Genomic DNA, 17,137 nt, shown 5'->3' on the forward strand with positions numbered 1-17,137 from the left:
ATTTTTCATTAATATAGAGACTGGTTTATTTGTGTAAAATCTATTATGGACACAAGACCATAAATTTCAAATTGTTTAAAACACTACTTTCTGCTTCCTAAAAAAAGGATCTTCCGGTTGAAAAGGGAAAACATCTGCCAGCTAGAAACCTGTACGTTGTTTCACTTGGTTGTTAATGCTTCCTATTTTTTGTTAATTGAGATACGTATCACATACTATGAAAGTCACCTTTGTAAAGCATAAAACTAAGTGGTGTTTAGTCTATTCACAGAGTTGTACTGTCACCACTGTCTAATTTCAGACGATTTCCTACATCCTAACATGAAACCCACAAACTGCTAGCATTCATTTCTCATGCTCCCTCAATGGGAACCCCTGACAAACATGAATCTCCTTTCTGTTTTCCTAGATTTGCCTATTCTGAACATTTCGTATAACTGAATTTATACAGTATGTGAAATTTTCTGTCTGGTTTCCTTTAAATGTTTATGTTTTCAAGGTTCATCTATGTTATAGCACATACCAGTATTTCATTTTCTGACATGGTTAGATATATTCCAATGTGTGGATACATTACATTTTTAAATCCGTTATTCAGTTGATTGACATTTGCGGTGTTTCTAATTTTGGTTGTTATGAATAATAATGCTATTAACATATATGTACAGGCTTTCATTTGGATGTTTTTTTAGATTTTCTTAGATATATACCTAGGAGTACTGGGTCATGTGGAACTCTATGTTTTACTGTGTGTGTGTGTGTGTGTGTGTGTGTGTTGGAAGAGTTCAAGAACGATTTGTGGCAATTCTGTTTTTAAACATTTGGTAGAATTCCCCAGTGAAGCCATCTGGTTCTGGACTTTTAATTTTGTAGAACTAATTCAATTGTTTTTCTTGTTATAGGTATTTTCTGGTTTCCTATCACTTCACGGGGGTAATGTTGGTAGCTTGTGTGTTTCAAGAGATTTGTCTATTTTCAACTTTGCCTTAGCCTTTCCGTCCTGGTTATGTAGAGCTTCACAGTCAGCCAGCCACAAGAGCATAGGGCCTTCTAAAGTCTTTCTTGAGCATATTTACAACTCTGTATATGTGGGTGGCTTTCTAAATTACCTGGAATATATAGTAGTTTTACAAAGATCTTATGGACATCACATTCTTCAGCTTTACCGTTTTAGCATTTTAGTTACTTTGCCCAACTTTTGGCTTGTCTTTTCTATCTGCTGCCTCAGGCAGTTGCAGAGTTGAAAACACTTGCCTGTAAAATGTATTTCAGAAATGTCCTCTAAGAGAAAACTCTTAGGCCTGGCGAGCTCCAGTTGGGTCAAATAAAAACAAGCCTTTTGAATTAAAACTTACAGGTTTCTACCACACAGATCAGATAATATTAATATATATTTTTTGGAAATGAGGCTATGAATGAACTATCGCATGCTTCTGCTTTTTCCAGAATGCAGGCTCTTTTATTTTTGCCAAAAAAAAAAATCTGAGTTTGAAATCAGGGAATGGGACTATGAGAAGATAAAAATGCCGCCAAACTCATGCTTCGCACAGAGGCTCAGCCATTTTTTAAAAAAATAAAATAAAATAAATGCTCCACAGGTTGCTGCATGACTTTGGTTAGTTTCAACAGTGATGAAAATGTTGCTTCTGACAAACTTTTGCCAGTTTTTTAGTTGACTTTATCGAGAGACAGATTTTCAGAAGTCCTTTCTCTGCCATTTTCATAGATGTCACTCTCTCTATATATATTTTAAAGATAAAATATAAATGACCAAAATACATCCTAAAAATGTTCAATCTTTCTATCATGCAGAAAAGCAAACTAAAATATTATTGTTTAATTTATCACTAAAAATTTGGCAAATGGCTTTTATTTATTCCCTTTTTTCTATTTTCCCATCAAAAATTTCTACTAAAAATATTGTATCTTTTTTGATAACATTAGTTTATAAAGTTGATTTGTTTGTTTCTTTGTTTCTTCGTTTTTTGAGACAGAGTTTCCCTCTTGTTGCCCAGGCTAGAGTGCAATGGCTTGCTCTGGGCTCACTGCATCTTCTGCCTCCTGGGTTCGAGCGATTCTCCTGCCTCAACCTCCTGAGTAGCTGGGACTACAGGCACAGACCACCATGCTTGGCTAATTTTTGTATTATTAGTAGAGACGGGGTTTCACTGTGTTGGCCAGGGTGGTCTCAAACTCCTGACCTCAGGTGATCCTCCCAAAATGCTGAGATTACAGGTGTGAGTCACCACACCTGGCCAAAAGTATTTTTTTGAAATAACAGTTTTAAAATTAAATGGCTGTTTCCTTCAGAATATTGACATTGGAATCCCAAGTAACCCTTGGGATTACTCCCTGTGTATGTCTAATATTTTACTCTCCTTTTCTTTTTTTGCCTCAGAGATTATACATCCTGTGGGAATAGTACACATAGGTAAACACAAGAGGATAAAGAGTATTTCACAAAAAGCTTTGAAATACACACCTTCAAAGCCAAAAACAAACCCTCAAAATCTTCGCAAAGGATGTAAAAATGATACATAAAATCCCATTGTCCAATTTAGACTCTATACAACAATTACCTAACTTGAACTTTGATTGTTTTTTTGTGGTTCAGAATGCTCCAACAACAAAAATTTTCCAAACCTAAACTCTTTTTGATATATGCATATTTTATTATGGTTATCCATAGACCCACACATGCTTATTAAATTTCCATTATGCATTATTATAATAAAATACAATGAAAATGGAAAATTTATGAGTGATATAAAGATATATCTCTGGTATTTCAAATATTCATTAAAATATGCCCAAACTCTCAATATTTTAAGTGTATTCAAGTTTGCTAAAGTAGGATCTTGCTCCTGAATTCTTCTAAAGGAAGACTAACAATAGCAATAAATTATAATTTTGCCTATAATAGAAAGAAAAGAGAAACAGAGATATATTCCTGTAACATTATCTAAGTCTGAATAATACTGTTAAAAACCTGAAATTCTAATCATGTAAAAATTATGAATATGTAAAAACAAATCTAAAATTAGTTGTTTTCTTGTTTAATAACGACCAACTAAAGAATTTGTTCCCATTGATGGAAAAGTATGCTGTAGAGTTTTACAAGTAGCAAAATTCAAGAATATACAGTATCTGTTGTTGATAAAGCAAAATATTCAAACAGTATCCAAAACCCAGCATTTATGAAGGAAAGTTGAGGACACTAGTGTCCAAGCTTCATCAACGTACCACCTACACTACAGCTCAGGCAGCATCAGGCTAGTGGATGGTATAAAGTATGAGAACTAATAATATGTTTTGACTTGGTAAGACTCCCTTATTTTAGTTTGGATCAGTGAATTATGCAACTGTTTGACTACTTTTCCTGCCCCTCAAAAATTCTGATTTGTTTTTGGCTAATTTGAAAATATACATTATTAATACATTTATATATATACATTAAAATAAAATTTATTTGCAAAACTCAGAGTCATAAGCATGTTATTACATTTTCAAATGTTGCATTCTATGGTGTTAAGAACACCAGATTGAGAATAATGACTCCAGTTAGCACCATAAAAGTGGGGAAAAATTAAACCAACTAATTACAGTTCTGACTCTATTTAAAAAGTATAGGCTAATCTCTTTTAAATGAGTGGGCTTTAGATGAATGTCTGGCTGACTCATGTCACCATAGTTATACACTTACACATGTAACATGTTTTTCATTGCAAATGAAACATTATTTCTGTGAATAAAACCGATGGTCTAAACACATAAATATATTTTATCTCAAAATAGATGACTCCAAAGATTTAGAACATATAATGAATTGAGATTCCAACATACAATCCTGGGTCACCCAAGACTGCCTTATAGACCAGACGTGGTGGCTCATGCCTGTAACCCCAGCACTTAGGGAGACTGAGGTGGGCAGATCACCTGAAGTCAGAAGTTCGAGAGCAGCCTGGCCAACATGGCGAAATCCCGTCTGTATTAAAAATACAAAAAATTAGCCGGGTGTGGTGGCACCCTCCTGTAGTTCCAGCTACTTGGGAGGCTGAGGCAGGAGAATCACTTAAGCACTGGAGATGGAGGTTGCAGTGAGCCAAGATCACACCACTTCACTCCAGCCTGGGTGACAGAGTGAGACTCTGTCTCAAAAAAAAAAAAAAAAAAAAAAGACTACTTTACAGTCTCCAAGGTTTATATGATTTTCTCAGTTATTCAGCCACTTGTGTCTGTTACATTACCATAGAAGACTTTGGAAGATGATCGTTTGTTAAGACAGAAGAAGCATAAATATTATTCTTAAGCACACTGTATAGATTGTTGCTTCCTAAAGTGTGATGTTAATATCAGTAGCTTCATTGCCATCAATTGGGAGATCTTCCAGCATGCAGAATATCAATCTGCGTCCCAGTGGAATCAGAATCTGCATTTAAACAGGCCGGGTGATTCATACACCTGCTATGTTTCCGATACAGAAACTTGTTGCAAACAGTATTAAATGTTGGTTGGTATTTCAGTGATTTTTTTCCCCCAGTATGTTATAGTTTACATATTCATGAATTTGACGATACTATAAGTATTTTCTTATGTCATTAACATTTTAAAATATTACTTTATAATTCAATTGTCACATATATTTATTGGAAAAAATTAGTAAAATAGGCCAGAAATTGAATACTACCCAATTCTTCTTACTTAGTGTAACATTTTGGTGTATGCTATTTCAATTAGATAAATACATTAAATTTATTTATTTATTTATTTATTTTTTTGAGATGGAGTCTCGGTCTATCACCTCTGCTGGAGTGCAGTGGCGCGATCTCGGCTCACTGCAAGCTTCGCCTCCCGGGTTCACGCCATTCCTCTGCCTCAGTCTCCCAGGTAGCTGGGACTATAGGCGCCCGCCACCACACCTGGCTAATTTTTTGCATTTTTAGTAGAGACGGGGTTTCACCGTGTTAGCCAGGATGATTTCAATCTCCTGACCTCATGATCCGCCTGCCTCGGCCTCCCAAAGTGCTGGATTTACAGGCATGAGCCACCGCACCTGGCAATTAAATATTATTATCTATTATACATAGGATGAGGAATTATATAGTATTTCCAGTATAAACATTTTCCTTTCCATTATTTTTTTTCTATGTTATAATTCCTCCTATGAACATGTTTTCAATGTGATCCACAAATCATTAGCATTTTTTATTATGAACCTAAGGGTGAATCTTAGAGAATCTGTAATAGTCTTTCAAAACCAAAAAATATTTATTATTGATTTCTAAATTTTCATTTTTTTCCATAATCTTCAAATACATTGAAAAATATGGATATGATGAGCGAATGTGAATATAAGATGGTTTCAAGTTTCATGTTGCAGAGAACTCTGATTTCCCTTCCTTTATAGACAACGTTTTTTTTTTTCTGTCTCTCTCTATATATATATACAAATATATAATATTTCACTTTACAATAATTTTAAAAATTCACTATGGCTAAATATGTGACCTTCAGCAAAATATTTGTTTTTTGGGAATATGGTGAAGCTTCTTGATTTTTATGCTAGTCATTCTTTTCTTTCAGCTGAGGTCATTTTATTTAATAAATATAATTTTACCATTTATCTTTACGAGAAAAGCACTCTTCATTAGTTCTACACAGTTCTTCTTATAAATAACATATCATTGTGTATCGTTATATTTTTCTTCTACATTCTTTAAAAAGTCCACTTTTCATGTAAATTTTCAGTATCGCATAGTGATATTTTATGTTTCATTTTCTTGAATGCAATTTTAAATGTTTAAATGGATGTTTTAACTGACTCCAAGTTCATCTTTATCTACTTCTCCTTTAATTTTGTGATTTTGTTTTATCATGTCTGCATGTACACTTGTTATCACATAGATGGCCTAACCTACCCATCCTTTGCTAACAGTGTGAGTGTGGGGTTGCATTTGTACATCCTGTCTTCTTGGGCCTAGCTGCTCATCTTCAAATTTGCAGTTTGGAAGTGCACTATTGTCCACAATCCCTTGAACTCTTTTTTTTTTTTCTGTTGAAATTGACTTTATCATTTGGAAATTAATAATAGTAAGATCATATCTTCTGTGTTCCCTACTGCTTGGAATTATAAAAAGCTGAAGGCTGAATATTTAACACCCCTGTTATTAAGCCTATGGTACTCTATTTCTGGTGACTGAATTTCCAAGTTTTCACAACCCTGAATTTGCCTTGCCCATTTTTACATATGTGTATATACCGGGCTGGATACATTTTTTATCACTGTGAATTATAGTCTACTATAAGGAGAAAAAGAAATACTGATTTTGGACAGAGAGAAGGAGAACTGTTTAGAAATTAGTCCCAAAACATTAGCATGGAAAAGGTCAATTGTTGCAAAGCTGGAATTTCTAAATTAAGAAGTGGACAAAGCTAAGAATAGATTTTCTTCTAATTGTCGGTTGGCACTGTAAAGTTGTGCCAGAATTTGAATTAATCAAATAAAATGCTTTTAAGTTATGGTTTAAAAGAAAACCAGTTACACTGGCAGAGGTTTGACTTAAGTTTTACTTTTTTTCAAGATAATGAGTTTTCTTTCTATGTTTTTGTTAGTATTTCCATGGACACATATTTACCACCATATAGAGACTCCTAACTTGTTGCTAATTTAAAACCAAAACTGTCTGAGACACAGAAACCAGATCAATATTCTTGCATCAAAATTTAAGATTTTCTTTTGTTGTCATCAATAATGCTTTCCTACAGAGCAGATAATTCGTGAGCTGTTTCTGCTAATACCTGGTAGCTTTGAAGTTGAAACAGATCAATGTCAAGTGTAGATGTTACACCTTTTCAAAACTTATACAGAAATTGATTTTGGAAGGAACGGTTTTGTTTTTAATAAGCACTAATTATTTGACTATTATTTCTACAACTTGTAAATGTTAGGCTTAACCACAAATTAATTGGGAGTCTGTGTCAGTTTGTTTATTTGTCTTGATAAGAAAATCAGAGGTTAATTTTTTAAAAAATTTCTTCAGACTAAATAAAACCTTGGCTTTATATGTAGGTTTATATTTCATAGAAGCTTGTGTCTTGTTTCACAGTAATGAAGAGGATATAGCTAAGGTGGCAGCAATACTAATACTACTACTTAGGATCCCTTTTGTACACTTGGTATAAAAATAAGGTCTACATTTTTCTCTCATACACTCAAATTTTATGCAAATATGACAATAAAACTCAAAATTTAAAATTAATTTTCAATTTTGTTTTAAAAGTGGTATGAAGAATTAAGCTGGTTTCTGATAAGGTCATTCATTCTGAAGTCTGTTGTAGAATCCTCTCCAAAAACTATTTCCATTTCTCCTAGGACTATGTTGATCATTGAGACTTTTGACATTTACATAAAGCAAAAAGATATTTTCATTCTCTTGGAGCCATTCTTCGAAGAGAAAGATGCTGCAGTTAGGGAAAACGTTAATTAAAAGCACATCTAACATAGATGGCTTGTCACCAAGTTACAATACTTAGCAGAACTTACACTGTCCTTCAAAGATAGAAACATTCCTTCAGTGATTGGTTTAACTTGAGAAGTTAACTACTCTAATTTGTAGCAATACATATTTTTCATAGGCTGCAATGCATTTGCATATTTTAAATACTTTAAGGAATACATCATCAAATGAATCCCTAATGGAATGTAATTTAGTTCACAAGTTAAAAAATGGGATAACAGTTTCAGCCCCTGTTACTCCCCTAATGCTTGAAATATAGTCAGAGAATGAAACAAGCAGTGCATAAAAAATAGATATTACAGTAACAACTGTCATGATAATGAGAAGGATACACTGTACTGTTTTTGCTTAGTTATAATAAATGAGCATGAATATCTTGTTATGTTTCTTTGGGGAATAGTATTAATTCTTTTTGCTACATTGAAATGAAGCATGGTTAATGTCACTGAATGTATGTCTAAATGACTCTAAAATGTGACATTAATAGAAACGATAGAATAAAAGTCATGCAAATGAGTAGAATGTTTATGTCCTCCATATTCTGTAGTTTTTAAGTTGTGTGATTTTGAGATAACATTTCATTGTCCAAATTATCAATGAAAGTCATTTGATTTAAAAAGTAGCCTTTGAGAAAACAGAAACTGTGAGTGCTACCTTATTACTAGAGTTATGCCAGATTATAAGTACTAAAATGTACATCAGTCATCCCTTTGTTAAGAAGCATCCTTTTCTCTCCCCTATATTTTGCCTAGCAGTAATGAGGTAAACAATAACATCAACAATAATAAAAATGCAGCAACTCTAAAACAAGCACTTCAACTACTGCAATCCATTCCCTTCTCCAACAGCTTATTTGTTTTTTAATACCTAGATGGTGTCTGACAAGCAAAATTTATTTTCCTGTGTATTAGAATGTACATAGAGTATCACATCATATGAAAAATTCTATAGAAATAGAAGAAAGGATAACTATATTGATTAATGAGTTTCATATTAAAACTTTTCATGTAGCAAATCATTTTATCACTTATAACAGAAGCATCAGTAAATTGTGCCATAGATATCAGTAAGTCACTTATCCATACATTTCCTAAATAACTATAATCAATCTGAAGATGTGAGATGGGGGCAACTTGGTCCTATAGTAAGACTAGCTTATTCCCAGTCTAGGAACATGGTAAGTTTTATTATATCCTAATAGATAGCACAAGTCAGACATATTAAAGATATTTTCAAGTTCTTCAAGGAAACATTTGGAATTAAGTCAGAAATATTGGGAAATTTTAGTATAAACATCTCTCCTTTAGACATTTAAAAGTCATTAGAACTGCTTGTAGAGCATAGTGGAAAACCCAGTTTGTTGGAGCTGTAGAAGATGTTTCTTATTCATATTCTCCAAGTATGGCTCAGTGATCTGGGAACTTGCTGAGGTAATTCCAGTGCCCAAGATCCACAAAGACATCTAGCATTGTAAATATGGCTCCTGGGAAATTATGGAGACTGGGAATAACTAGCTCTAAAATGTAGAGTATGTTTTGGGGAAATAAATCCCCCAAAATGCTTCTCAGTCTGTTTTTATAATTGTAGAATATACCCAACAACTTCTAAAAACAGTAAGTTGACCAATATTGAAGGTGCTTGCATTTTGATTAATGAGAATGCTATATAGAACACATTCATGGTACTTAGCACATGTCAAATAATTAATCTTAATAGCCTCATGTAACAAAGGGAGCATTGCATCTTTAAGTGAAGAAAGAGAGACACAAAGAAGTCATTTGTGTTCCCTTCTGTTTTCATCAGGTGTTCTAATCCCAGTTTTTCACTGCTTACAGGCAGTGAACTCCAGACTTCACTTCCTTTCTAACATAGTTGATCTACTTTTTCTATTGTCTACAAGTAAGCATTTCTTTGTATTTTGCATTTTTACCTTTTGCTTTAAAGCAATAAGCAACATTGCCATTAACTTAAATAAAAATACCTCCATAAATCATCTGACATTTCATCGAAAATTCTGCCGTCTTATATCTGCCATAAACTAATCTAATAAGAACTGGCAATGTTGAATTTGTTCTTAGTGTTAGTTTCTCTTGTTGCTATTTTCTTTTCGTACCTAGTTTCTTCTAAACCAACAACAAATCTAGAAAAGAGAACTTTATTGAAAAAAATATGTGTTTGTCTATTACACACACACACACTCACACACACACAAGTTCTGGTGCACTGCTCGTAGATAACAGAGGAATTAACAAAGTGACAAAACGTAATCAAGTTGCCTGAGCTGAACTTGTTCTTCATTATAAACTATATATATTTTTCTATCAACATTTTATTAACTTAGCAAGTCAGAAAGTCTTTTGTATGGATAAGCTGTCATGATTTATGATAGAACAATTGCCATTATGTTGGGGAGATGCTACCTTTTGATTCATTGACAAAAATCTGATCATCTGATACACAAATAGTATAGTACAGTGACAAACCTTGTCCAACAAGCAAAAGGCTATAGCAAATATGTACAAACTTCTGTTAAAATTGCCTTTTCATTAGGGAGATACTTTTAAATACCATCTTACTTCATTCCAGATGCTGTAACAAAATACTATAGACTGAATAGCTGATTAACAATATAAATGTATTCCTCACAGTTCTGGTAGCTGGGAAGTCCAAGATCCAGACACCGGCAGATTCTGTTTCTGGTGAGGACTCTCTCCCTGGCTCATGGGTGGCTGTCCCTCAATGGCAGAAGGGGAGAAGGGGCTCCCTTGAGCCTGTTTTTTTTTGTTTTTTTTTTTTTGTTTTTTTTTTTTGAGACGGAGTCTCACGCTGTTGCCCAGGCTGGAGTGCAGTGGCGCGATCTCGGCTCACTGCAAGCTCCGCCTCCCGGGTTCCCGCCATTCTCCTGCCTCAGCCTCCTGAGTAGCTGGGACTACAGGCGCCCGCCACCGCGCCCGGCTAATTTTTTGTATTTTTAGTAGAGACGGGGTTTCACTGTGGTCTCGATCTCCTGACCTTGTGATCCGCCCGCCTCGGCCTCCCAAAGTGCTGGGATTACAGGCTTGAGCCACCGCGCCCGGCCGAGCCTGTTTTATAAAAGAATCAAATGCATTCATATGAGGACTCAGGCCTCATGATCTAACACTTCCCGCAAAGCTCTACTTTCTAATACCACCACATTGAGGGTCAGGATTTTAACATATGAATTTTGGGGGATACAAATACTGAGACCATAGCAAAGACCCTACAAGTAAAAAGAAACACATTGACATAAGGGAAACTGTTTTCTGCCAGTAATAGGTTTGAACTTTATGACTATGTAGCCTTTCAACTTTTTTTATGGAGTTAAAGCTAAGGGCTAAAATTTTAAATGCAATGAAGTCTTGCGTGAGAATTGGCAAACCATGGTTTGCAAGCCAAATATGAACCAGTGGCTACTATTGTAAATACAGTTTTATTGAAACACATACGTACCTATTGATCCACATTGTCTGTGGATGCTTGCATAATACAATTGCAGAGTTGAGTAGTTAGGACAGAAACCTTATACGAGCTTGTGGCCAAGGACAGCTTTGAATGCAGCACAACACAAATTTGTAAACTTTCTTAAAACATGAGATTTTTTGCAATTTTTTAAAAGCTCATCAGCTATTGCTAGTGTTAGTGTATTTGTGTATGTTTAGTTATGTAGTTGTGTATATAGTGTTAGTGTATTGTGTAGTGTTACTGTATGTGTGGCCCAAGACAATTCTTCTTCCATTTGGCCCGATGAAGCCAAAAGATTGGATACCCCTGTTGAATGACCTACACATCTTAAATATTTACTGTGTTTGCCTTTATTGAAAAGGCATTCTGATTCCTGACCTTCCTGTTTCTATGACGCTTGGTAATTATTAGTTAAAAGTTAGGTAAGTGCTATTTATTAAATAATAGAATTATTGTGATTTTTATTTCTAATTTCTACTCTTTTACTTTTTTATTTTTAGTTTTGTGTACGTTCCGGTTTTTAAATGATTTCTACAATTAAAAAATTTTAAATTTAATTATATACATATATTTTATGATAGAAATATATTTTAAATGTATCTTTAAAGACTAAACTGTTTTGCTCTTTTCCAACAAAAATTCTCCAAAGAGTTTTATATTCACTGTCTGCAATTCTTTTGTTCTCATTCTCTGTGAATTTATTCTCATCTGGATTTTGTCTTAACAGGACTTTAAAATTACTCTCATTAAACCCTTCAATGATCATACATTGCTAAATTCGATGTTTATTTCTTGCTTCTTTTATTGACCTATTAGCGGCATTTGAAAAACTTAATAACTCCCTTGAAGTTCTTTCTGCACTTGGCCCCTAGAATTCTATGTACATCTGGTTTCCCCCTACATAACTGTTTGGTTGTTTTCAATCTCCTTTTTTGGCCTTTATTCTTCTCCTCAGACTCGTGTTAATTGTCAGTTTCCTTTGAGCACTGTCCTTGATCATCTTTCTCAGTCTACACACTCTCACTGTGCACATCCCAAATCTGACTTAAGTCTCATTATAAGTTAACAACTCTGAAATGCAAATCCTTACGTTATTCTGGAATGCAGAAAAATGTTTACTACCTTCTTGACATCTATCCCTGATAGTCTAACAGGCAAATGAAATTTGATCTGTCTACAACTGAACACTTCACCCCAATTCTACCCCAAATTGACCTTTCTAGAATCCACTATATCTAAATTAATGGAAATTCTGTCTCTAGTGGTTCAAGCTAAACACTTTAAAGGCATCCTTGACCTCTCTCTTTTTCATTTTAACAAATTATTTAACACTTTAAAAAATTATGGCAGCTCCACCTTTATTTTTTGTCTAGAACTTAAGACTCACACCTTTTATTAGGAAAGCAATTAATGCCCTATTCTGGGCCATCATCATCTCTTGCCCTCAAGGTACTTACAATGCCTATAAAGCCTTCTGTGCTTAGCCCCCAGTTAATTCTCATTTACCATTACTTTGTTCCTGTTTCACCACTCTACCATAACAGGAAACACTCTCCAGCTTCAGGGCTTTTGTGCTTGCTCTTTCCTCTGTCCTCATCCCCACTTCCCGATCAATTCCCACAACCCAGCTATGTACTTGGTAACTCCCTCAATTATTTTCTTGCTTTAATTGAAACTTCTCAGTGCCTCCCATGCTGCTTATATAACTGATCACCTTTCTCTAGTCTTTCCAGTTCTCATTGCCTTTGGTTTTCTGTGATAGCCTATAGTTTGTTTTTTGATCATGTATACTTTTTATCTGTCTCTCTTACAGAAGCTAAGCCCTAAGAAGACAGTAATTGTTTTTGTTCCCTAATGTATTCCCAACACCAAAAAATACCTGACAGCAACACACACACACACACACACACACACACACACACACACACACATAAATTTGTTGGAAAAGAGCAAAATGTTTAACCTTTAAAAGTGCATTTTAAAATATATTTCTATCATAAAATGTACATTTAAAACAAAATTAAATGTAAAAGGTGTTCACATTATACAAATCATTTAAAAATTGGAACATAGAGAAGAAAGTTAATGAATAGAAAATAGAAATAAAAATCACTGATATATATGTTTAAATCAATGTGTGAGAAATTAATACATATATATGTGCACATAGAGGTAAACATATCTGTCTGCCCCTCACTCCAGAAGAAGTCAGGCTTTCATCACTTTCACAAATTTTTCTGTAGATAGGTGACTTTCTTCCCAATAAATAGCAAGTATATTGTCAAGTTTGGGATTCTATATATTTTTATCAAATCTTATTTCATTAGTAGTTTATCAGTTAGGAAACATATTCTGGATAGGCTTTTAAAAAACTGTTCTAGACCTAATTTTCTGATAATGCTGTACACTGACAAACTAGTTAACTTTCTTGCCATGGGGTATTGCTGAGTCAAGTAAATATCCTTTTAGACCAATCAGATCATTCCTGGAAGCAATACTCCAGTAGTGACAGTCACAAAATCCATTAGAGAATCTACCAAGACACATTTCATCAGCTTTTTGGGTTTTATTTTAAATAGTCAAATAAATGAAAACTTCTATCTAAATTCCATCACAAAGAGATAACTGTCTTACAATCCATACATACTATTTGAAAGATTTAGCATTACCTAGTTTAGTAGCTATATGTTATACCTTTGTTTTGTATTAGTTGCTTATTTAACTTTTTCTATCTTTCAAGAAAATAAGTAGATCCAAGAAGAATACTTCATCTCTTGAAGACCTTTTCTTATCTACTTTTCTGCCCTAATTTCTTAATATCTTTATTCTTTATGTAAAATTCTGGAATATTGATGTGCCCTTTTGGATTTTGATTCTGAGGCACAGCTTATTTTTGCTTTTGCCAGTAGCTTGTATTAATTCACATTATTTTTACTCTTATTTTATTTCTTGAACACTTATGATATGTCTCATGTTGAACTCTATGTGAGAGGGACCCAAAAATTCAAATACCCTACCAATATGCTGTGTTTTGTTCTTTTCATAAATTGTGTCACAGAGACAAATTTTAATTTAAAATAAACTTGAACACTTAAGGTTTACGGTAAATTTGTACAGCTTCTGCTGTTGAAGACAAATTTTCAACATCACTCAAAGCCTTTACTTACAGAATTTATTTTAAAAGGTACCATTCTTATATAGTATATAGGTCAATGCAGAAAATTGCTGTTAGCTTAATAAACTGAGAAATAGTCAAGATAAGCCAGTGTGTCAACACATATATGTGAACATATTTGAATTTCTCTCGCTAGTTAAAAATATTAATATAAAGTAGAGAAATATAAATATACTCCTATCTATTTGTTCCGAAATTAATGTCAGAGAAAAAAAGTCTTTCTATTTTGAACATGCTTGTTCTTTTCTTACAAGTATTTCTTTCTATGATATGTCACGCATTTGCTCTTTTAAAAAAAGACACCTCTGCCTTGTTTTAAACATTATATACATAACAAAGCAATAATTTTTATTTATTTTTATAACTCATTACGTTAGAAGAACAACTAGTTATGCATTTAAAATAATTTCATGTCCTTAGATATCTCCCAAAAAGAAAAATTACTCAATAATTTGATATTTTCAGGGTTTTCTTGTTTTATCAATTTCTAACTTTTAAATATATCAGTATACACTTCTGATCTATATTAAAAACTGTATTCTTATGTTTGTGTTTTTAGTAAATATATTCAGATTCGTTCATTATTATTTTTATGAGTAAACTTGGAAAATTTCAATTCCTTTAATTTTCCATAAAATGAAGTCAGCATGGTAGAATTCCATGAAGGGCAAATGCAGTAGAGATATTGTTAATGTCCTCAGTTTTCTGATTAGCTATTCTGTGGGGCAAAAGATCTCATTAAATAAAAGCTTTGGGTTGAGCTCCATAGTACGGGTCTTGAGGAGTGCTGATGATTCTTTAATATCCCAAATTCTCAGGGATTCTGAAAGGTTTGCCAACATAGGCACCAAAACAACATAAGATGTGCCATAGACTGAAGTCAGAACTTGTAGTCAGTAAAAAATCTACAGCATATTTCACCAACCATTGATTTTAACAGTGGAAACCAGTAAGCTGACCAAAAACATGACCAAACTAGCTACATAGCAAGGAAAGCTAGTCCTGAAAATATTAGATAGTCAAATACTGTAGCTAGTCCTGGAAATACTAGTTATTCACATACTGTAGTTTTCTACTTCATGATGAACACTTAGCAAAGATCAATTATTCTAATGCTTCTTTCACTCACTCTGGTAAAGAGTGTTGATTGTTCCTTAGTAATGATTCTTCCTTTCTTTCATAGTAATAAAACTTCTCAATTTTTAACTGGACACATAAATTTTTTTTTTTTTTTTTTTGAGATGGAGTCTCACTCTGTCGCCCAGGCTGGAGTGCAGTATTGAGATCTCAGCTCACTGCAAGCTCTGCCTCCCGGGTTCACGCCATTCTCCTGCCTCAGCCTCCCGAGTAGCTGGTACTACAGGCACCCGCCACCACGCCTGGCTAATTTTTTGTATTTTTAATAGAGACGGGGTTTCACCATGTTAGCCAGGATGGTCTCAATCTCCTGACCTCGTGATCTGCCTGTCTCGGCCTCCCAAAGTGCTGAGATTACAGGTGTGAGCCACCGCGCCAGGCCCTGGACACACAATTTTTTAAAACATTAAGTGTGTAACTAAGGTCTCACCAATAACACATGAACAGAAAGAAAACTTGGGGAAACTTTCAATGAACATTACTTAAAAGAAAATTGAATTTGTCTTTTGCTCATCTTTAAGTAGTCTTAGATTCTGACACTTGTAAAATGGGATGTGATGGCTAGGCTAGTTGCAACCATCTTGAGCCCTGAAGATGAAGACCACAGCTGGCACTGAAGGGTGAGGAGATGCAATCAGTCTATATCCTGAGGACTTCGTGAACAGAGATTTTATAGCAGCCTTCAGTATTTTATTTGAGAAACAAGTACCCTTCTTGTTTAGCTATGTTTACCATGTTATGTTCTTTCTCATAGCCAGACATAACTATGTATCATACTTAGTATTTCCATATTTACCCTTACATTATTTATGGTAAGTTGCATAGTTTATGCATGTTTTAACAACTGTCTGCATCCCCTGTTGTATATCTACATGTAATGGTTAAGTGTATAGCTCTGTAGCTTGACTGATTTTGGTCTGCCATTGACTAAATGTGTTATGTTTTCAAGTTATTTAACCTCTCTAAGTATCAGATGGTGTCATTATGAGATAGTTATAATAATGGGACCTACTACTTCATAATATTATCATAAGAAACCATTTACAGACTGTACGCAAGGGCACTGCATAGTTGAAGATACACATGAAGTACTAACATTTATAAGTGGTAACAATTATAAGTGGTAGGACAAGTACTAGACAATGAATGTAGGCCAGAGTTTAATATTTAATAATGGTAGTGATAATTTTACGCATATATACATATACATAAGACATTTTAAATTTCAAAAATCAATTGTAAAAGTCAAAGCTGTTACTTTTCTTATGTGAAAAACTTTACAATGCCTATAATGCAACAATGGATGTCCACATTTCAACTAAAGATACTTTGATTTTAGTAGGATAATTTTAAAATAAATCCTTTCTATTGTTGGAAAAGAAATATATTTATGTGTTAAATGGGCTAGTTTTGATAATTTTAGATACAACTAAACTTATGAGGAAATATTTTAGTCTACTATTATTTAATACCGCATTTTATTTTATATATATGATAAATCATATAAACTTTTTGCGTGATACATTAAAATAATTTCATAGTCAGTGTTTTATTTTTGGACATTTCTTACCTACAAGTGTGATCCACTAACAATAACTTAAGAATCATTGTTTGAAGAGTTGAAATAAAATACATTCAACTGGCAAACCCCAGTTTTGTTTTTGTTTTAAGGATGTTATTTGTATACTTTTGAATCTGATGCTATCTCTTTCTAAATAAAGGACAGATTAACTTATATTAAAATAATCAAAATTATTAAAGATTTATATAGTTTCCTATTCTCTTTAAAACACAGGATCATGTATTAAGAAGAGCAGTAGCTGGG

At 33.6% G+C, this 17,137-nt stretch overlaps 1 protein-coding gene across 4 annotated transcripts in view; it reads right to left on the reverse strand.

Annotated features, from left to right (window-relative positions):
- The window catches only part of LOC105465328 (leucine rich repeat transmembrane neuronal 4), a 780,577-nt gene that overhangs the window by 316,440 nt on the left and 447,000 nt on the right, over nucleotides 1-17,137 (reverse strand). The window contains exon 3 of one of the 4 annotated variants that reach the window (XM_011713738.3): nucleotides 7,511-10,288. The exons of the other annotated variants lie outside the window; for them this stretch is intronic. Within the exon in view, the coding sequence (XP_011712040.1) occupies nucleotides 10,160-10,288 (129 nt within the window). The 3' untranslated portion in view covers nucleotides 7,511-10,159. Of the gene's footprint in view, nucleotides 1-7,510; nucleotides 10,289-17,137 lie in introns of those variants that run through there. 4 annotated transcript variants of the gene reach the window in all.

The sequence above is a fragment of the Macaca nemestrina genome, chromosome 13 (genome assembly GCF_043159975.1).
Source record: "Macaca nemestrina isolate mMacNem1 chromosome 13, mMacNem.hap1, whole genome shotgun sequence".
In the NCBI taxonomy this organism is placed as follows: Eukaryota; Metazoa; Chordata; class Mammalia; order Primates; family Cercopithecidae; genus Macaca; species Macaca nemestrina.